Source organism: Molossus molossus, unplaced genomic scaffold, assembly GCF_014108415.1.
Source record: "Molossus molossus isolate mMolMol1 unplaced genomic scaffold, mMolMol1.p scaffold_m16_p_14, whole genome shotgun sequence".
NCBI lineage: Eukaryota > Metazoa > Chordata > Mammalia > Chiroptera > Molossidae > Molossus > Molossus molossus.
The window spans coordinates 34,982,151-35,002,896 of NW_023425349.1; the positions used below are offsets into that span (position 1 = coordinate 34,982,151).

Here is a 20,746-nt window from a genome sequence, read left to right on the forward strand (position 1 = left end):
TGTCATCTCTAGGACCCTACCTCTTGGAGACCTGCTTCTTCTCTTCAGGAGCCAGATGAAGTGTTGGATTGGGGTGTGGTGAAGGAGATATCCCTCAGGTCACATCTGGAAAATAAAGCTGGAGTCCCTCCCTCCCCAGTGCCTCTTCTTTTTATTTGGATCTGGGGGTAGGAAAGAAATTATGTGGTATACACAGGCTGCTTTAGGTCAGGAGGGAAGACAGAATAGCAGAAGTCCACGAGAGTAGAAGAGCTCCGTCTCATGAATCAGACTGCCTGAGTTCAAATTCTGACTCTGCCACTATAGTACCGAGTGGCCCTGGGCAAAGCACTTAATCGCTTTAATCTTATTAGACTGTAAAAGATTATGGTATCTCACAGGGCTTCCTATTGATTCATGGGAATGGACCAATACTGGAATAATAGGTGTATTTATTTACGCAACTTCGGGGAATGAGATGGGGAAACATTTTTGGTACCTTGAAATTAGAAGAAGAAAGGCAAAGGTTGTCTTGACAAGCAGGAGGTGCAAGCTAGGGTGGGGCCTGACCGGTGGCCGTTGCCTAGGTAACCAGACAGCTTTTGATTCCTTTCGCCGGCCCAGCCGGTAATTTCCGGCACTGAAGGCCTGAGTCATGGCGTCACTTCCTGTATGAAGGGGGCGCCCGTACACCCGATTGGCCTACCTTCTCTATTTGGACCGACGTCCCGCCCACTGGCTGCCGCTGAGGTGGGGTGGTAGCTATGGCGGCTGTGACCGATGTGCAGCGATTACAGGCCCGTGTGGAGGAACTGGAGCGCTGGGTGTACGGACCGAGTGGGTCTCACGGCTCGCGGAAGGTGAGCGATTTGGGGTCCAGTGATCCTTTTCTGGGGCAGAGCAAGGGCCGTCTTCTGGCCTGGGCCTCGGGATTGATGCTGTTCTAGTTACATCGCCCGCACTCCAGCCTTGAAATAACAAAGGTCCGAGAGATCCCGGAGCATATTGGACGCTCGGGGTCCATGCCCATGCCCATGCAGGGAACTGCGGGTTATTAGGCCCGCTTGAGATGTGCTCAGTATGAATTGTGACCATGACTCCACCCCTGCCTTTGCGGGCCAGTTGGGGCGACTTGACACACTTGGGAAGCTGACTAATGAGAGTTTCAATAAGAGCTGAAGTCCACAATGGAAGGGTCGTCATGGAGTCCTGTGTAATTAATTGCTAAATGAATTGTGCAGAAAGAGGTCCATGGGACTTAGAGGCGGCACAGCAGAGGTGCATAAGGAAGGCTGGGTGGTTGAGGGGTGAGAGGTGAGATCTTGAGAGGACCAGGATTAGTAGGGTAAGGGATTGGATACTGGGTGTTCTAGCATGGTCTGGTACTCCTTCACACCAGTTATTGAATTTTCACAACTGCGGAAACTCAGTTGCCCTTCCATCCCCTTTTCACTATGGGAAGAACTTTTACTGAACGTGGAGACTCAGAAATACCATGGATTTAAGTGCATCAGAGGTAATGATGTCTGTTTGTATACCTTTGTGGAATTAGTTGTCACTAGTAGATTGTGCCCCATTTGAGAACTGACTTCTCAAAACCTTCTCCCTTTGACATCTGTAACGCTATCCCTCCTGGGTATCTTTTTACATCTACATCTCTGGCTATGCTGTTCAATCTTATTTGCCTCCCCAAATATTTGACCCTTGAATTTTGGTCTTCCTTTCCCTCTAACCTAAAACCTAGGTAAGGTCATTCACTTTCATTGCCCCTCATCTGTTCAGCTCTTTAATATTGGAATTCTTTATCCTCTCCCCTTAAAGCCTAGGTAGGTTCAGTCAGAGAGGTAGGAACCAGGGAATATATAGTATATGCTAGCACCCCATAAACTCCAAAATAGTTCATTTTCTCCCCAGTCAGACTTGAAACTCCCCCAAGGAGTATATGATTATCTCCCTCTTCATACTGAGGATACCCAGAAGGTGGAGTTGCATCTCCTTTAATACAAGAGAAAGTGACCAACCTAGATTTCTGGGGCAAAGAGGCTTAGAAGTCTGAGGGACTGAATTTTTTGTTTGTTTGTTTGTTTGTTTGTTTGTTTTTTACCTCTTCCAAGCCTTAAACCAGGTGGTGAATCTTTGAGATAACTTTCACTCCCCTTACAGGTGGCTGATAACCTGGTCAAGGTGCAGGTAGCTTTGGGGAACATCGCTAGCAAGAGAGAGAGAGTGAAGATTCTATACAAAAAGAGTAAGTGTTTCTATGTCTTCTTTTCCATTCCTATACTTCCTGAGACATGGCCCTGGTTCTTCAGCCCGTTAGGTCACTGGAGTTTCCCTTTGAAGATAGAATGTGAAATGGTAAAATGGTGAAATGGATATTCTCTTGCACTAACTCTTGAGTCCATCCTCTCCATCCCTCCCTGTGCTTTCTATTTTGTGGTAAAACTTCAAACCCATGTCAGTGTCCTAAGTTACGGGGTAAGAGCTCTGTCTGAAAAGGTGAAGTATGGAGAACCGGTGTGGGATTCCACAGGCAAGGTTTAGAGGCAAGAAATTAATTAGGCACTAGAGCCCTTGGCTAAACCATGTCTTTATGATTGTGTCAGAGCTAGCAACATGCTCAGTAACTAGAAATCAGTTAAAGCTCTGGATTGTCTTGGTAGCACTGAGGGGCAAGGGGCCTTCCACCCTTGGTGAACATAGGTCAGTGGGAATATTTAGAGCCCCAGGGTGGTGGAGGCACTTATGTTCCCAGCTCTAAAATTTGATCCCACTTTTAGGAATATACCCTAAGAAGCCTGAAACACCAGTCAGAAAGACTATATATACCCCTATGTTCATAGCAGCACTATTTATAATTGCTAAGATCTGGAAATAGCCCAAGTGTCCATCAATAGAGGAGTGGATAAAAAAGCTGTGGTACATATACACAATGGAATACCATGCAGCTGTAAGAAAGAAAGATGACATGGAGAGGCCTGGAGAGTATTATCCTAAGCGAAACAAGCCAATCAGAGACAGACAAATATTACATGATCTCACTTATTTGTGGAATATAATGAACAAAACAAGCTGATGAACAAAATAGACCCAGAGACATAGAAGTAGGGTACAGACTGACAAACCTCAGAAGAGGGGGACAGGATGGGAAGAGATAAACCATAGAACTTATATGCATGTATGCATAACCATGGACATAGACAACAATGTGGGGTTGGGGGGCGCAGGATTGGGAGGAGAGTGTCAATGGGGGAAAAGGAGAAACGTTTGTAACAAAAATAAAAAATAAAAAAGTAAAGAAAAATCAAGGTAGGCAGCAGGTTTATTATTCCTCTTGAGAGTGCTTAAAAAATATATAATCATAATGTAAAAAAAAATTTTGAGGTCAGCTAGCAGGTGATCAGAGGGGAGAGACAGGGTAGTGAAGTGGGGATAGAGTTCCTGGGAGAGGCCTGCTAATTGACACTGTAGATGTCAGCTCCTTACTCAGGGCTCTCCCCAAGGTGAACCATTCCCCCAGTAACCTTCATAAAACAGATTCTCACTCCCCAGCCCTATTCCATTTTCCATCTTGCTACTTTTCTAGTTGAAGATCTAATCAAATACCTGGATCCTGAATACATGGACCGCATTGCCATTCCTGATGCCTCAAAGCTGCAGTTCATTTTAGCAGGTGTGTGCATTCATCTGGGGATGTGGATTGTGGGGGAATTTGGGCACAGAGATGGCCTCCTTACCAGTCCTAATGGTTAAAGCCCTGTAAACTGCTGTCTGTAATTCTGGCCTTTGTCTGAGCTGAAGCCCAAGGTGGTCCTATGGTTTTCTAGTAGGAATTGGGTGCGGCATACTTCTGAGTCAGCTGTAGGCCACAGTGGGGGCTACTCCAATGTTCCATCAATGGTCTACCTGTAGGATTTTCCTATAGGACCTTCCACTTCTGCTTACTAGACAGAGGAGCTTCTAGGAAAGGGTGGGAGCAGAGAGCATTGCATTTGGGTGAGGATAAAATTGGCATCAGTTTCAACATCTTTTTTCATGTGAAAAAGCTCTGGGATTTCAGAGTTCTAGGCAATGGCTATTCATCAGTTAGTCCCCCACTCCATGAGGTAGGGTTTGCCAAACACCTGTGTTTGTTCATTCACTGAAAAGATATTTAATAATCATCTCCTGTAATCCAGACTATCCTAGGTATGAGGTATACAACTGTGAACCAGAACATCTCTGAGCTATCGATATGGCTCAAGCATCAAGTTCAGATCTTCTCTTGCACTGACTTTTTTTAAAAATTTTTTTTCTTTATTGATTTTAGAGGGAGAGGAAGGGAGAGGGAGAGAGAGATAGAAACATCGATGAGAGAGAACATCGATTGGTCTCCTCCTGCATGCCCCCTGCTGGGTATCGGGCTCACAACCTGGACATGTGCCCTCACCAGGAATCTAACCGGCAACCTCTTGGTGCATGGGTCGATGCTCAACCACTGAGCCACACCAGCCAGGCTGCACTGACTCTTGAGTCTGCCTCTTCATCCCTTTCTGTGGCTGCTGCCTCAGTGTTTATCCCCTCACACATGAACAGCTACAGTCTCCTAGGTCCTTTTTAAAAAATGTATGTATATTTTTTTATTTTTTAAATATGTAGGTTTTTTTTTAATATATTTTTTAAATTGATTTTCCAGAGAGCGAGGAAGGGAGAAAGATAGAAACATCAGTGTGAGAGAGAAACATCAATTGGCTGTCTCCTACATGCCTCCCACTAGGGACTGAGCCTGAAACCTGGGCATGTGCCCTGATCAGGAATCGAACTCAGGACCTCTTAGTCCAGGGGACGATGCCTTGTCCATTGAGCCACACCAGCCAGGCCTAAATATGTTTGTTTGTTTTTTTACCCTCACCTGAGGACATTTTTCCATCCTTTATTTAGATAGAGCAGGAGGGAGAAAGAGGAAGAGAGAGAGAGAGAGAGACAGAGAGAGAAACATCGACGTGAAAGAAACATATCGAGTGGCTGCCATCCACACGACCCAACCAGGGCCGGGGACAAACTGCAACCGAGGCACATGCCCTTAGCAGGAAGCGAACCCGGGTCTCTCCAGACTGCAGAACAATGCTCTAACCGCTGAGCCAAACCGGCCAGGGCCTAAATATTTTTTTATTGATTTTTTCTTTATTGATTTTAGAGAGAGAGAGAAAGGGAGGGGGGAGAAAGAGAGAGAGAGAGAGAGAGAGAGAGACATTGATGAGAGAGAACATTGGTTGGCTGCTTCCTGCATGCCCCCCACTGGGATTTGGCCTACAACCTGGGCATGTGCCCTGACCAGGAATCAAACCGGCGACCTCTTGGTGCATGGGTTGATGCTCAGTCACTGAGCCACACCAGCTGGGCTGTTTTTAGTGACTTTTTTAGAGAGAGAGGAAGGGAGAGAGATAGAAACATCGATGTGAGAGAGATACATTGATTGGCTGCCTCCTGCATGCCCCCTACTGGTGATCAAGCCGGGACCTCTCAATCCATGGGACGACTCTGAATCCACTGAGCCACACTGGCTGGAGTATTGATTTTTTTAATCCTCTGCCAGATATGTAGGTATGTCTTTTAAAAATATGCTTTTAATTGATTTATTTTAGAGAGAGAGGGAGGGAGAGAGAGAGAGAGAAACATTGATCGGCTGCCTCTCATGTACACCCCAACCGGTTATTGAGCCTGCAACCCAGGCATGTGCCCTGACCCAGAATCAAACTGGGTATCTTTTCAGTGCGTGGGATGACATTCAGCCAACTGTGCCACACCAGTTAGGGCCCAAACCCTCTTCTTGATTCTAATCTTCCTCTTCTTGCATGTGGTTCAGTATCATCTTTCTAAGACACATGTCCAACATGCCATTTTGTCTACTTAGAAACCTCAGTGTCTCTCCCCCTCCCCCTGCCTTCTCTCCTCTCTCCCTCCCTCTCCTTATCCTCCTACTCCTTGAGAGGATAAAGTCCTAAATCCTTAGCCTGCATTCATAGTCTTCTACAGTTTGCTGGATCTACTCTCCCATCAAGCTCTGTTTCTTGTGCTCTCCCTGCTCCAGTTTAGCAAATTAAATTATTTTTCCTCTACTAATTGACAAGTATTCTTGCCTTCAAATATTTGACATAACAGTCCTCCCTTCTTCAGTGCCCTTTCCACTCTTTACAACCATTGAAATCTGTGCAGGGCCATGCTCTCCTTATTGGACTCTTCTGTTACTGTCTCAGTTCTCCAGAGCCACTGAGCAGAATCTGCCTGGCAGTTTGCCATGTATGTGTTTCCTCTTTCAGACCTTCTGAGCACTTGCGTGTGGGGTCCTAAGTCTGAAGTAATTTGTCTCCTGTGGCCTTGGAGGGGCTAACTGAATTTGTTGATAGGAGGCTAGAGGAAGAGGCCTTCAAGTTAAAATTTGAAGAAAGGTGGGATTTGGAGAAACTTAGAGGCTCCTTGGGCTCAAGATGGGTCATACCAGAGGCATTCAGGAGGGGTGGGGGCAGAATGGGGGAATGTGCACCCAGAGTGGTCAGAGTAGCTGCCCCAAGCTCCAGGACCCAGCCATCTCCTCTGTCAGGTTCTCAGCCCCTTACATTGGCGTAGCAGTGCCCAGTGCAATTATCTTGTCTGTTTATACCTCAGAGGAGCAGTTTATCCTTTCCCAGATTGCACTTCTGGAGCAGGTGGAGGCTTTGGTGCCTATGCTGGACAGTGCTCATATCAAAGGTACCTCTCTATTACTCTGCTTGGGGAGGTGGGTGGATGGGCGGGATTTCCCTGTGTGCCTCAGGTTCCCTGGGCTCAGGCTAGGTCTGTTCCTTGTCTTTGTCCTTTTTTTAATATCTTCATCCAACGGTATCTTTTTTTTTTTCCCTTTATTGATTTTGAGAGAGAGAGAGGAAGGGAGAGGGAGAGAGAGATAGAAACATCCACACGAGAACATTGATTGGCTGCCTCCTATAGGGCCCCCACTGGGGATCAGGCCCACAACCTGGGCATATGCCCTGATTTGGAATCAAACTGGCAACGTCTTGATGCATGGGTCGACACTCAACCACTGAGCCACACCGGCCAGGCAGCGATGTCTTTTTTCATTGATTCCAGAGAGAGAGGAAGGGAGAGGTAGAGAGAGAGAGAGAGAGAGAGAAACATCAATGTGAGATACATCAATAGGTTGCCTCCCATACTCATCCTGACCAGGGATCAAATGCACAACTTGGGTGTGTGCCCTGACCTTTGAACCCTTGACCCTTTGGTGCATGGGACAACTCTCCAACTAACTGAGCCACACTGGCCAGGGCCCTTGTCTTTATCTTTGTTTTTAAAATATGTTTTATTGATTTTTTAGAGAGAGAAGAAGGGAGAGAAAGATAGAAACATCAATGTGAGAGACAAAAATTGATCAGCTGCCTCCTGCATTCCCTCTACCGGGGATCATGCCTGCAACCTGGGCATGTGCCCTGACCAGGAATCGAACCGGGACCTCATAGTCCAGGGGATGATGCTCAATCCATTGAGCCACACCAGCCGGGTCCTTGTCTTTATCTTTACCCTGGGGATACCTGCCTCCTGTATTGGGATTAAACATTGCCAGGGCAGAGAGCTCAGTTTCAGAACCCCAGGCAATTTGGGCCTAAGAATTGTAGTGTAAGTGAGCATGGCAGCCCCAACTCTGGGGAGTCCTTCTGCCTTTTATCCCACCTCTCAACATCTGTCCTTCAGGGTGCTGCAGAGCCCAGATTTTACTGTAAGAGTCTCTGCCAAGTATGTGAACGTGTGTGAGTTCTTCCTGCCACGCTGCTGAGAGCAGTCTCTATGGGTTTTGACAAGCAGACAGTGACTTTAATACTTTAATTGAATCCAGATATCCATCTTGTCTGTCTGTGGAGGTATTTTTCCCAGCTCTCCCTCCCTACCACTGCTCAGCTACCTGCTGAGCATCAGACAGCCTTAAGCTTTGGGCCTAGCATGGTAACCAAGGCTTTGGGTGTAGGATCTCAGGTAGCTAACTTAGGGACCTGGCATCTATCCTCAGCCTACCTGTAGGCTCCCTGTTCCCTAGGACAGGCAGAATTGGTCCAGTGCCCAAAAGCAGGGACAGATCCCATGATAGGCAAAGCTCTTTTTGCCTGTCCCTGCTTATGGCACTGGAGTGGGGGTATGGGACAACTCTGGGGACCTCAAGGTTTTGTCTTCTAGGGACCTGTATCTTCCCCCTCCTTTTTGGGTCCTAGAATAAGACTGGAGTGAGCAGGGAGCCCCACCACCACCTCTAGCTGCAGCGGTCGATGAAGCCTGGCGTTTGTTTAGTTTCTCCACTCAATACTCTAATCCTGCCAAAGACCTAATAGACTATTGAGCAGTCCCGGGGGAAGGCACAAGCATCATCGGGCAGTGTGCGTTGTGTTTTACAGCCGTTCCTGAGCATGCCGCCTGCCTGCAGCGCTTGGCCCAGATCCACATCCAGCAGCAGGTATGGGAGGGGAGAGAACTGGAAGGGAAAATAGAGGTAGTGAGTCTCCTAGTCCCCATCCCCGCCACCTGGGGAAACAGCCTTGGGAAACCCTGATATCAGCTCCAGGGGAAACTTGGGGGTTTATTCTTTATCTTCCATCTGCCTTAGAGAGGGGAAGGGACTTGCCTAGGGGCACATCCAGGTCTCCTGCCTCCCGAAGTAGGGCTACTCTGAGACACCTAAAGGTTGAGTTGGGAGGTACCCAAGAATTCCTGGGGATGGTGTGTCCTTGACTGTAGGTAGAGGAACTGTGTGTGTGTGTGTGTGTGTGTGTGTGTGCATTCTCAGTAATTCTAGGCTCTAGTGTAAATTCAAAAAGGGCTCAGAAAGAGGGGTGACATATACTAGCAGAAATGTTTCCTTAAATGTGTGGCCCATTCCCCCTTCCATCAACCTTAAAACTGCTGTTAGTGTACGCATCCTAGAGCCTCAAAGTACCCCTTTAGAAATTTGCTCCTTTTGTCTCAGGGGTTAAACATCACCTTATATGGGCTCTCTGGTGGGTGAAGGTCCCTGATGAGGCAGGAAGGTTGGTGGGAAGTGAAGACTTTGTCCAACTCCTTTTTCTGCCACACCTTGGCCCCACAGGACCAGTGTGTGGAGATCACTGAGGAGTCTAAGGCTCTCCTGGAGGAATACAACAAAACTGTATCCTTTCTGTTCAGCCAGGCCCCTGAGAGCTATCTAAAGCCCTGTTCTTTTGTTCCATCTCTAGCTGTTTCTCATCCCATCCCAACCAGTCAGTCTATTCCCCTGCTTCCCCAACCCTTTTTTTTTGTTGTTAATCCTCACCCAAGGATATTTTTCATTGATTTTTAGAGAGTGCAAGGGAGGGAGGGAGAGCAAAAGAAACATTGATATGAGAAAGACCCATCAATTGGTTGCCTTCCTTACAACTCGGACCGGGGCCGGGAATGGAACCTGCAACCCAGGTACATGCCCTTAGTGGAAATTGAACCCATGGCCCTTACGTCCACGGGTTGACACTCTAACTACTGAGCCAAACTGGCCAAGGCTCCCCACCCTTTTGGCAGATGCAAAATATCTGCAGTACCTCACTCAGACTCCTGTTCTCACCTTGACCTGAAACTAGACAATACTTCTCTCCAAGCAATTCGTGCAATGGGATGAGCTACTTTGCCAGCTAGAAGCTGCCAAGCAAGTGAAGCCAGCAGAGGAGTGATGGCTGCTACCCATCCCAGGGTGGGCCAGGGCAGCCAGGTAACAGGGCCCAGAGGCAGCTCTGTATTTATTGGATTCACAGCCTATCTGTCTGCACTCAGATGGGGCCCTGAGGTCACAGGTCTGGCCACTTGAAATATGCTCTTTGCACCCCTTCCCCTCATCAGTGTCCTATTCCAGAGATAATAAACTGTAGAGATCACTGGAAGAGTGTGCTGGCTTCTTGGTCCAGGATGGGGATGGGGGTGAGGATGGGGGTGATGAAGGGTCGCGTTGTCAACTTTCTTAGTGGTTGAACCAGGAGCTATATTGTTCTGGTCTGGCTTTATGGGAGGTATAGGGCTTGCAGGGTGAATGCTCTCATTTGATTGATGTGAGTGGAACATTCACTTACGTATCCATTTATCCCACATTTACCAAGTATCCCTCTTTATGTCAGCCAGGTGGGGAGAAGATAGGTAGGGTCCACCTGATCCCTGCTCTGCACAGGCTGTGAGAGAGTCAAGGAAAAGAGCAGTCCCACCAGGTGGGCACAGGGTCCTTTGGGATACAGAAGAAAAAGGATGGAGGAGGCAGCCCTAAAGGGCGATATGCAGGGTCTTTGAGAGCCCAAGGGGCAGCATATGCAAAGGCAGAGAGGAGCCATGAAGTTTCTCAATTGGTAGCCTTCTTGGTGCTAATAGCAGACAAGGGGAACACAGGAGGTTCCAATACAGGTGTTGGGGGTGGGGACCCACTAGGGAATGAGGAGGAAGCAGGAGAAAGCTGACTTGAGATTGGCAGCTCAGTTCACCGAGTGTTTGCTGCCCCCTCGTGGTCTCAGGGAATGCTGTGGCTCCAAGCCCTTTTTCAATGGCCTGCCCTGTCACCCACCTGCCGGGTCTCAGGCATCTCAAATTCAGCATGTCCCAACTAAGTCTGAAAGTGGGAGTCATCCTAGACCCTTCCCTCTGTCCAAACAGTTGCCAGCTTTTCACCCCAGGTACCTCCAAATATCACCCAATTTAATCTACATTTCTCCATTCCCACTGCCACTTCTGTGGTTCATTCTTTAAACAAATCATTTAACAAATATTTGAGCGCCAATTGTTTTGTCCGGCACCGGACATGTCTCAATGGTCACGACCCCGGGACCCAGCAGCCTGGAGTCACCAGCAATTGCGGCCAGATTTTCACACCCACCCTCTCCGCTGCAGACACTATCTGATGAAACCCCCCCGTGACTCGCTAGTTCCCACGGAATGGGGTCGAAGTTCAGAACTCAGTGACCAAGGCTCTCGTCCACGCAGCAGCAGCCACTCCAAACGGAATCTCTTGCTCCTGTCCAAAGTGAAGCCCGCAGCTTAGCATTTGCTGTTGCGGTGCGCTCAACTAGTAACGCCATCCCCGTCATTTTGTAAGGGCCAAATCCTTCCCATCCTTCGGACGCGGGACTCCTCTAAAGGCCGCTGCTTTCCTCCGCAGGGCTCTCTCCACCCTAATAGGAGTGCTCCTTCCCCGGGGCGGTACAGCATAGACTGAACGTGTGTTTTAGGGCCCCGGACATCTAGGCTGCGCTCCTAGAGTTCCTAGTCACCCTCTTTTCCCGCCGAGCTCCGCGGGCCCCGCCCCTCGGGTCCTGCCCCGCCCCCCGCCCTGCGCGGTCCCGCGGCCTCGGCGCGCTCCCGTTCCGCGCGCCATCTTGGCTCTGGATCGGAGCTTGAGGAGGGCGCAGCCTCGGCGGTGAGATCCGGAACCCAGCGGGGTTGGGGGTCGCCTGGACGTAGGGGGTGGCTGGGAGCAAGAAAGGCCAGCCTTTTGGCTGTGCGGCCGGCAGGACACTAGGGGTGGCCTGTGGCGATGGAGACGGCGGGCGCGACTCCAGAAGTAACCCAAGCAACTCTTACGTCAAGCCTCTGCTCAGTTTCTCAGTGAACTGGGTGAGGGGGGATGACTCTGGGAATCACGGGGTCAGGGGTGTTCGACCCTGTCTTGGGGATTTCGGGGTGAGGGAGGGGTCAGCTCCGCCTTTGAGGAGCATTCTGATGAGGGCTCTGGTCTCTTCCTTGGGGAGCTTGGGGTGTAGAGATTTGGCTGTGTGCTCTGGAAGCACGAGGTGAGGGAACCTTGTTCCTGTTCTTGGTGTTGTTCTCATGGAGTCTGGGGTGAGGGCCCGGACCCTGTCCCAAGGAGCTCAAGATGAGGCAGACTTGGCCCCATGCCTCTGGAGCTTGGATTGTCTCCCTCTGAGGGGGCTTGGACCTATCTTAAAGAGCCTGAGGAATTTGGTTCTGTTTAGGTCTCTAGTGGAGGGAGGGTTATGGTCCTGGCCATGGTAATGGGGTGTATGGGGCACAGCCCCTCCCAAGGTGAGGCAGGCATGGCCCCTGCCCTGAGAAACTGGGAGTGAGGGGATATGTCTTGTTCCTGGGAAGTCTGGTATGAGGAACAAGGCCATGTCTTGGAGAGCCAGAGTGGGGGGATGGCCAGGAGCACATTGCTGATCATTCATCTGATACTTCCTTGCAGTGGGCAGTGAGATTCAGACGCAAGCACAAGCAGGATGGAGCACTACCGGAAAGCTGGCTCTGTGGAACTCCCAGCACCTTCCCCAATGCCCCAGCTACCTCCTGATACCCTGGAGATGCGGGTCCGTGATGGCAGCAAAATCCGAAACTTGCTGGGGCTGGCACTGGGTCGGTTGGAGGGTGGCAGCACAAGACATGTGGTGTTCTCAGGTGCTGGCCGGGCTGCAGGGAAGGCTGTCAGCTGTGCTGAGATTGTCAAGCGACGGGTACCAGGCCTGCACCAGCTTACCAAGCTGCACTTCCTGCAGACTGAGGACAGCTGGGTACCAACCTCACCGGACACAGGCTTAGATCCCCTCACAGTGCGCCGACACGTACCTGCAGTATGGGTACTGCTCAGCCGGGACCCCCTGGATCCCAATGAATATGGCTACCAGCCCCCAGGGGCACCCCCTGGCCTGGGTTCCACACCTAGCTCCAGTTGTGGTCCCCGACCCCGAAGAAGGGCTCGAGACACCCGGTCCTGAAGACCTGCTGAGCAAGCTGTTCTCCATGCCTGAATGTCTAGGATGATTGTGCCTTCTCCAGAAGCCTCTGTAACTGCTCAACATCCCCAACAAGACGAATCCACCGTAGTGGGCCTCCCTTTTCTGATTCCCCTTTCCTCTGGCATATGGAAAGGGACTGCTATGAAGAGTGACAGGTGTTGTGGGGTCTCAGCCAGGTTCTGGATTGCTTCCATCTGTAGTGCCTCTGATCTGCCTTCTGACAGAGGTCCAGGGAGTGGATTAGGAAATAAAAGTTCTTCTGGTTTGTCTGATGAGCTTCCCTCTGTTCAGCCTGCTATGTGGAGTTGGGATTAAGGGGGTGAGAGTCTCTGCCTTTGCCCCCCAGGAGCTCATAGGCTGGAGACAGGAAGAGTAGGCTCAGGCTAGTGCTGGGAGGATCTAGAGTCGTTAATAAGCTTCAAACAGTAACCTGACTATATCTTGATCCCTGGATGGGTCTACCATGTGCATTGGGCTGGTTTAGGGACTCTGCCAGGTCAGACATTTTTCTCTATCTGTGGCTTATAGTGGTTATGATTATGGTCTCAGGCATCAGACTGTCTGGATTTGAATCCTGATTCTGCCTCTAGCTTACTAGCAGATTACTGCTTTGTGCCTTAGTGTTCTCATCCATAAAACAGGATTTAGTGCTTACCTTACAGGGTTTTTATGAGGATTGAAAGTAGAAATACACACAAATAAGTCTTAGATACTTAATTGCCTAATTATTAATGACTCAATTTACAAACATACTTTTTCTTAAAACATACCTTGCCCAGCCTGTGTGTCTCAGTGGATTGAGCATTATCCCATGGACTGAGAGGTCCTGGTTCGATTCCCTGTTAGGGCACACACCTGGAAGGGTGCATGCAGGAGGCAGCCGATTGATGTTTCTCCCTCACATCAATGTTTCTATCTGTCCCTTCCTGTCTCCAAAAAAAAATATCAATTAAAAAATATTTAAGCCCTGGCTGGTTTGGCTCAGCGGTTAGAGCATCGGCCTGTGGTCCAGAGAGACCCGGGTTCAGTTCCTGCTAAGGGCGCGTACCTTGGTTACAGTTTGTCCCCGGCCCTTGTTGGTCGTGTGGGTGGCAGCCACTCGATGTGTCCCTTTCATTTTGATGTTTCTCCCTCCCACGCTATCTAAACAAAAAATGGAAAAATGTCCTTGGGTGAGGATAAAAAAAAAATTTAAAACACACAAATATACCTTAATCCCATATCTCCCCTGCAGGTTTCATCCTTGCTTTTTTTTTTTTTAATCCTCACCCAAGGACGTTTTTCCTTTTTTTTTTGTTCAGATAGAGTGGGAAGGAGAGAGAGGAAATAAGCCACAGGCTAGAGAAGGAATGACGTGATTCTGAGATCTTTTCCCTCTTTGGCCTCTATAGGGCCCAACTGGAGCCTACAGGAGGAAATGTAGGGAGGGAGCAGAGAAAAGTGAGCCCTTTAGAGGTTGGAAGGTCTGATTAAGCTTAGGAAGGAGCATAAGAGTTGTGTATAATTGCTGATTCCATTTTTTTTAACTTTCTACTTTATTCTTTTTTTTTTTTTTATCCTCACCCGAGGACATTTTTGCATTTATCTTCAGATATAGCTGGAGGGAGAGGGGGAGGGGAAGAGAGAGAGAGAAACATCAATGTGAGAGAGACACACCAACTGGTCACCACCCACACGACCCCAACCGAGGCCAGGGACAAACTGCAACCAAGGTACGTGCCCCGAGCAGGAACTGAACTCAGGACTCCCTGGTCTGCGGGCCAGCGCTCTAACTGCTGAGTCAAACTGGCCAGGGCTCTACTTTATTCTTAAGCCACTGCAGTGTGGCTTTTGCCTTCATAGTTTTTTTAGGAAAGGTTATGCCATTTCTAACAGCTCTTTCAAGAAGTTGGATTGTGTGCCCTGGACAATTTGACTCAGTGCTAGAGCTTCAGCCCACAGACCAATGGCCACGTACCTCCATTGCAGTTCGGCCCAGCCCTGGTTGGGGTCCTGCGGGAGGCAACCAGTCAATGTGTCCCTCTCATGTCAATGTTTCTCTCTCCCTTTCTCGCCTTTCCACTCTATCTGAAGATAAATAAAAAAATATCCTCGGATGAGGATTAAAAAAAAGTTGCCTTGTGAATAGGTTGAGAGAGCTAATATATAGTTGGAGAGGGATGTAGAATACAGAGAGAGTTTTATTTATTTATTTTTAATGAGTTGGCAGAAACTAGAACATGTTTGTAGGCTGATGGAGGAAGCCAATAGAGAAAGAGATTAAAGATGCAGAAGATTGTAGATAACTTATAGAATGAGGCTCCTGAATGGATGAAGGGAATGGGACCCAGAAGTATGGAGATACATATGGACTTCCAAAGGAAAGAGGAAAGATGATTTCTTGTAACAGGAGGGAAGGAATTAAGGATGGATATGCATGCAGATGGTGTGGAGGTTAAGGTGGGACAGGAGTGATTTAAAAGTTAAGAAGGCTTCTGTCCAGCTCTGCTGCTGAGATTAGAGTGAGGAGGCTGATGGTAAAGTATGAAACAGTTGTTGCAATTGAGAGAGATAACTGGGTAGAGAGGGCATGGGAGGATGGCCAGGCAGGGTTAAAGGCCCTATTAAGGCTGATGACCATGAAAATGTAGTGTCTTCAGTCAGGGTGTATGAGCTCCAGGAGCACCCACAGGGCAGGTGAGGACTCAGAGGAGCACTGTTTCATTCTTCTAGACTGAGGTTAAGACAGTCGGGAATGATGGAAGAATAATGAGGAGATTAGCAAGAGAGTGCATGTAGTAAAGGACCAAAGAATCCAGATTGGGTCTGGAAAGAAGTGAAGATAGAAAGGGACAGGAGTCATGGCCTGGAGACCCCCATGAAAATGTCTGGGGTCAGATGGAGTAGTTAGGAGAACTTGGAGAAGGCATTGTAGCTATGTCAGTTTCTAGGGCTGCCATAACTAAGTACCACAAACTGGGTGGCTTAGAACAACAGAAATGTACTGTCTCACAGTTTTGGAGACTAGAAGTCTGAAATCAAGGTGTCAGCAGGGCCATTTTCCCTGAAATCTTTTTTTTTTTTAACATTTTTTTTTTCTCACCTGAGGACATTTTTATTTCAATATTTTGTTCAGATAGAGTGGGAGGGAGCGAGAGAGAGAAACATCGATGTGAAAGGGACATATTAAGTGGTTGCCACCCACACGACCCAACCAGGGCAGGGGACAAACTGCAACTGAGGTACATGCCCTTAGCGGGAACCAAACCCAGGTCTCTCTGGACGGCAGGCTGACGCTCTAACAGCTGAACCAAACTGGCCAGGGCTCCCCTGAAATCTTTAAGGGAATCTGTCCTTGATTCATCCTAGCTTCTGGTTTGTCGGCAGTCTTTGGCCTTCTTGGCTTTTAGAAGCATCAGTCCAGTCACCCATCTTCACATCATCTTCCCTTTGTGTGTGTCTGATTCTGTGTCCTAATTTCTCTTTTTTAAAAAGGATATATGCGCCCTGGCCGGTTTGGCTCAGCGGTTAGAGCGTCGCCTGCGGTCCTGAGAGACCCGGGTTCGGTTCCCGCTAAGGGCACGTACCTCGGTTGCAGTTTGTCCCCGGCCCTGGTTGGTCGTGCGGGTGGCAGCCACTCGATGTGTTCCTTTCACATCGATGTTTCTCTCTCTCTCTGTTCCTCTCTCTCCCTCCCACTCTACCTGAACAAAAAAATGGGAAAATGTCCTCGGGTGAGGATACAAAAAAATAAAAAAATAAAATAATAAAATAAAAATAAAAAGGATATATGCCCTGGCCGGTTTGGCTCAGTGGTTGGATCATCGGCCTGAGGACCAGAGAGTCCCAGGTTTGGTTCCCGCCAGGGGCACATACCAAAAAAAAAAAAGATCAAGTCATGGGTTGAATTGGGTCCACCCTAATGACTTCATTTTAATTTGATTACCTCTGTAAAGATCCTGTTTACAAATAAAGTAACATTTTGAAGTACTAGAGGTTAGGACTTGAAGGGATCTTTTTTGGAGGGATACAATTCAGCCCAGTAACTAAAGGATGAGATGGAAGAGTCAGTGGCTTTGAGAGTTTTAGGAGCTGATAGGATTTGTTTGTGAGAGTGGATAGCCCGGTGGCCTGGAGAAAAAGTAACTGAAGATAAATTTGAGGAATTAAGAGGGTGGTGTGTGTGTTGGGGGGTTGGGGGAGCATCTAGGTGGGTGATGGAGTCATCCAGGATGGAATGTGCTGAGCATTTTTACTATCAGTCTAGAGGTGGCATGTATAATACAGACTTAAGAACACAACATGAGCCCTGGCCGGTTTGGCCCAGCGGTTAGAGCGTCGGCCCTCGGTCCTGAGAGACCCGGGTTCGGTTCCCGCTAAGGGCACGTACCTCGGTTGCAGTTTGTCCCCGGACCTGGTTGGGTCGTGTGGGTGGCAACCACTCGATGTGTCCCTTTCACGTTGATGTTTTTCTCTCTCTCTCTCTCCCTCCCATACTCTATCTGAACAAAAAATAGAAAAAATGTCCTCCGGTGAGGATAAAAAAAAAAAGAACACAACATGACTGGAGGAGTTATACATCTCCCATATCCAAGCAGACACCGTGCTTCCTAGGTGTCTCCATTCTCACAACCTCTGTAGATTTGTGCCCCCATCTTGCAACAGTCTCCTTACTGATCTCCTCCAGACCAAGCCATCAGATGTTCCTTTTGTTTAAAATGTTCTTTTGCCATATACCATGCCTATCTCCCTCCCTCCTTTAAATCAAAATGTCACTTGCACAAATGTCACTTCAGTGAGGCCTACTCTAACCACTTTGTTTAAAGTTGCAGTCAAGTCTGGCTGGTGTGACTCAGTGGTTGAGTGTTGACCCATGCACCATAAGGTTACCAGTTCGATTCCTGGTCAGGGCACATGCCTAGGTTGTGGGCCCAATCCCCAGTTGGGGGCATGCAGGAGATGGCCAATGGATGTTCTCTCTCATTGATGTTTCTATCCCTGCCTCTCTAAAAAATATCAATAAAGAACAAAAAAAATTTTTTTAATAAAAATAAAATTGCAGTCAAGCACTTCTGATTTTCCTTATCCTGTCTCCTCCTGCCCCTATTTTTCTTATTTGCCTTTTTAAATATAATTTACTTCTTTGGTGTTGTTTATTGTCTATCTCCTGATGAGAATGATGCTCCAAATGAGCAGGAATTTTTGCTTTGTTCACTGATGTAACCTAAGGATCTTGAACATAGTAGGTGCTCAATAACTATTTAATGAGTGAATGAATGAACATTGAGCCTCCAAGTATGTGGCCACATCCAGATCTATCATTCTGCTCCTTTAGTCTTATCCCATGGCTAGATTAGAGAACAAGATCCAAATTCATTCACTGGATAGCCTTAAAGGACCCCTTTGCTTCGTCACTGCCATGGCTTAGCTCATCTTTGGTCTAGTCCCCTTGGACCCTGGGCTCTGGCCACATTAATACCTCACTCTTCTAAGTACCCTGAGATTTTCTGCTCCTGAGCCTTTGCTTTTGCCATTCTGTCTGCTTGGAACTCATCAAGAATGTTCAAAGGATACTAATGCTAAGCTTTGAGCCCTCCTCGGGGCTTATTTCCCCCATTCCCTTCTGTCTGGACCACCAACCTAGAGCTCAGGGATCAGGCCTAGTTCCATGGGGCCTCTTGGGCTCCCACTTTGGTGCTTGCGCTGGGAAGGTGAGGTCTGGCTGTGTTTCTAAGTCTGGCCACGAGGTGGCAGCATTCTCAAAGGGATAACCCATCCCTTTTCTGCTCAGTGTGCAGAGGTCCCCAGGAGTCAAGACAGAGAGGATTGTCTAGGCTTGAAATTTGGCCTTCAGTGGGCTCATTTACCTCTCAGTTATTCAACAAACAGTTAATGATCACCCACGATGTAACAAATATTACTGGGCTCGGAACCTCCAGCCCCCTGAAGACTATAACCACATATAGATAATTTCATTATTGGTGTGATGAGTTCAGAAATGAAGGAAGTTCATTAGACTTCAGGAGTTCATAGTCCTTCGTCCAGTCTTTAGGGATAGGCAAAGCTTCAGAGAAGAGGAGGTGATACTTGTGTAGAATCTCCAGGAAAAGAGAAGTGGAAAGGACATTCTGGGTAAAGTATAGGCATGAGCTAAGACATAGATGTGAGAGGAGCATAGAAATGATCACTGCAGCTTGAAGTTCAAGGCAGAAGTGTGAGGGATGAGGCTCAGAGGTAAGTGGGGACCAGACTGGAAGGACCTAAGTGCCTAGCCAAGGAGCTTAGACTTTTTCTTTAGGGCAATGGAAAGTCACTGAAAGCTTTAAGAAGGAAGTAATATGGAATATAAGATTAATATTGGATATCTCTGGCTGCTATAGTGTGGAAGGTAGATTGGGGGCACAGGGCAGGAAGAGCAGTGAGGAGGCTGTTGTAGGAATACAGGGGGAGATGCTGAAACCAAAATCGTGGCTGTATCAGGCCCTGGAGAAGCATTGTCCAGCCCACAAGAGTTTCAAGGCCTGGCACTTTGAGAGGATTCTTGGCCCTAGCACCCTCTCCCCAAACATTGGAGTCACTTCAGTTTTTCTATTCTTGAGGCTCCTTTTGGCTCTATTCCAGCTGTGATTATTCTGGCTATAACCAGGGTCTGTCAGTTTCCATAGGGAGGCCACAGTATCCCAGGTTCCTCTCTGTATATATGTCAGCCTTGAGCTCAGCCTATACCCCAGTGATCCTTTCATGTACTCCCTTCTTTGATGGAAACACCCAGATAGAAGAATGACTTAGGAGCCTCCTCAACTAGGGAGCCAGGGTGAGCATTGGTCACTCCCTGCACTAGAGTTCATGTGTAAAAACGTGAGTAAATGTGTGCATGCATGCACATGTACCATTAGCAGTACTGATGATGAGGGAAGGGCATACCCGGCAGGCAGACGGGCATCACCTGAAGAAAGGTCTGGAGGTAGAAAAGTACAAGGCATTGTTTGGGGAGCAGGGGGGGAATGTTGTTAGCAGGGTCTGGCAGGGACAGGTCAGGGTCTGTGAGGTGGGCCCTGGAGCCATGACCATGTACTACAAACAGGGGACACCACAGCCAGGTTTTGAGCAGGGATTGAGAGAGTCACCTTCACTCACAGTCTCATGAATATGCACAGAACCTGTTGAATTATGCAGAAAGAAAGGATGTAAATGTATATGCAAATTTGGTGCTGCCCTCCCTGTTGCTATGGAAACCAAAGAATAGCAAGGGGGGCCCAAACCCTGGGGAGACCAGGCTGGAGAGACCAGAGAAAAGGAGACGCTCCTCTGTCCTTCGCTTTTCCCATTCCTGCTGTTTTGATATCTTTTTTGGCCTCACTTTGTCTTTGTCTCCCTTTGCCTTTCTGTCTCCATCTTTCTGCCTCTCTTGACCTTTCTGTCTTTGTCTCTCTCTGTCTTTCCCTGTCTTCTCTATCTCTATTTCTCTCTCCTGTTTTTTCTCTCTCTCAATCTCAGTTTCTCTGTGTCTTTATATCATTGACTCCATGTCACTGATGTTCTGTGACTCTGAGACACTGTTTCTCTCTGACTTCGCATGTCTCCCTATCTCTGTCTCTGTGTCTTTAATTCTTTGGCTCTCCCTCCTGCATCTCCCTGTCTCTATATCTCTGACTCACATCTTTCTTTCTCTGTATCTCTATTTTTGTGCCTGACTCTGTCTCTGATTGTGTCTATTTCTTGGTCTCTCTCCCAGGTTCTCTTGTCTCTCTTTTGCTCTGATCTCTTTGAACTTCTTATCCCAATGCTTGTCTCTAATTAATGGGAAGGATAGGAAGCTGCATATCTGTCTTGCCTGATGAGATGCTCCATCCCTGGCCTGGCTATCCACATGTTCAAGGATTCCTAGGTACTTTTCCCACATAGAATCCTGTTTCAAGCCTGGGCTGTCATAGTGTTGTCACAGGATCCCTGTGACAGGCCCAGGCTGGCTGCCAGTACACCAGGGCTCCTGTCCCAGCCTCTGCCTGCTGTGTGACCCTGCTTAGTGGTTC

The 20,746-nt window shown here is 48.2% G+C and overlaps 2 protein-coding genes across 4 annotated transcripts; both read left to right on the plus strand.

Annotated features, from left to right (window-relative positions):
* Positions 1–712: 712 nt before the first annotated feature.
* Positions 713–9,881, plus strand: DCTN3 (dynactin subunit 3). Of its 2 annotated transcripts, XM_036261025.1 has the most exons (8): positions 728–839; positions 1,442–1,495; positions 2,143–2,227; positions 3,566–3,652; positions 6,625–6,708; positions 8,397–8,455; positions 9,086–9,145; positions 9,591–9,881. In XM_036261025.1, the coding sequence occupies exons 2-8, from the start codon at positions 1,475–1,477 to the stop codon at positions 9,678–9,680; spliced, it is 486 nt and encodes a 161-aa protein (XP_036116918.1). In that variant the 5' UTR covers positions 728–839; positions 1,442–1,474; the 3' UTR covers positions 9,681–9,881. The 2 variants fall into 2 exon arrangements, with proteins under 2 accessions (XP_036116917.1, XP_036116918.1); XM_036261024.1 differs by lacking the exon at positions 1,442–1,495 and having other exon boundaries at positions 713–839.
* Positions 9,882–11,342: 1,461 nt separating this feature from the next.
* On the plus strand, positions 11,343–13,400 carry RPP25L (ribonuclease P/MRP subunit p25 like). Of its 2 annotated transcripts, none has more exons than XM_036261447.1 (2): positions 11,343–11,401; positions 12,188–13,400. In XM_036261447.1, the coding sequence occupies exon 2, from the start codon at positions 12,222–12,224 to the stop codon at positions 12,711–12,713; it is 492 nt and encodes a 163-aa protein (XP_036117340.1). In that variant the 5' UTR covers positions 11,343–11,401; positions 12,188–12,221; the 3' UTR covers positions 12,714–13,400. The 2 variants fall into 2 exon arrangements, with proteins under 2 accessions (XP_036117340.1, XP_036117341.1); XM_036261448.1 differs by lacking the exon at positions 11,343–11,401 and adding an exon at positions 11,415–11,598.
* Positions 13,401–20,746: the final 7,346 nt, after the last annotated feature.

What these genes read in the sequence shown, in the direction of transcription:
- DCTN3 (XM_036261024.1), top strand. Translation starts at nt 744, where the DNA reads ATGGCGGCTGTGACCGATGTGCAGCGATTACAGGCCCGTGTGGAGGAA. An exon ending in GAAGATTCTATACAAAAAGA is followed by an intron (nt 2,228 to 3,565) that starts GTAAGTGTTTCT and finishes CTACTTTTCTAG; the next exon opens with TTGAAGATCTAATCAAATAC. An exon ending in GCTGCAGTTCATTTTAGCAG is followed by an intron (nt 3,653 to 6,624) that starts GTGTGTGCATTC and finishes TTTATACCTCAG; the next exon opens with AGGAGCAGTTTATCCTTTCC.
- RPP25L (XM_036261447.1), top strand. Translation starts at nt 12,222, where the DNA reads ATGGAGCACTACCGGAAAGCTGGCTCTGTGGAACTCCCAGCACCTTCC.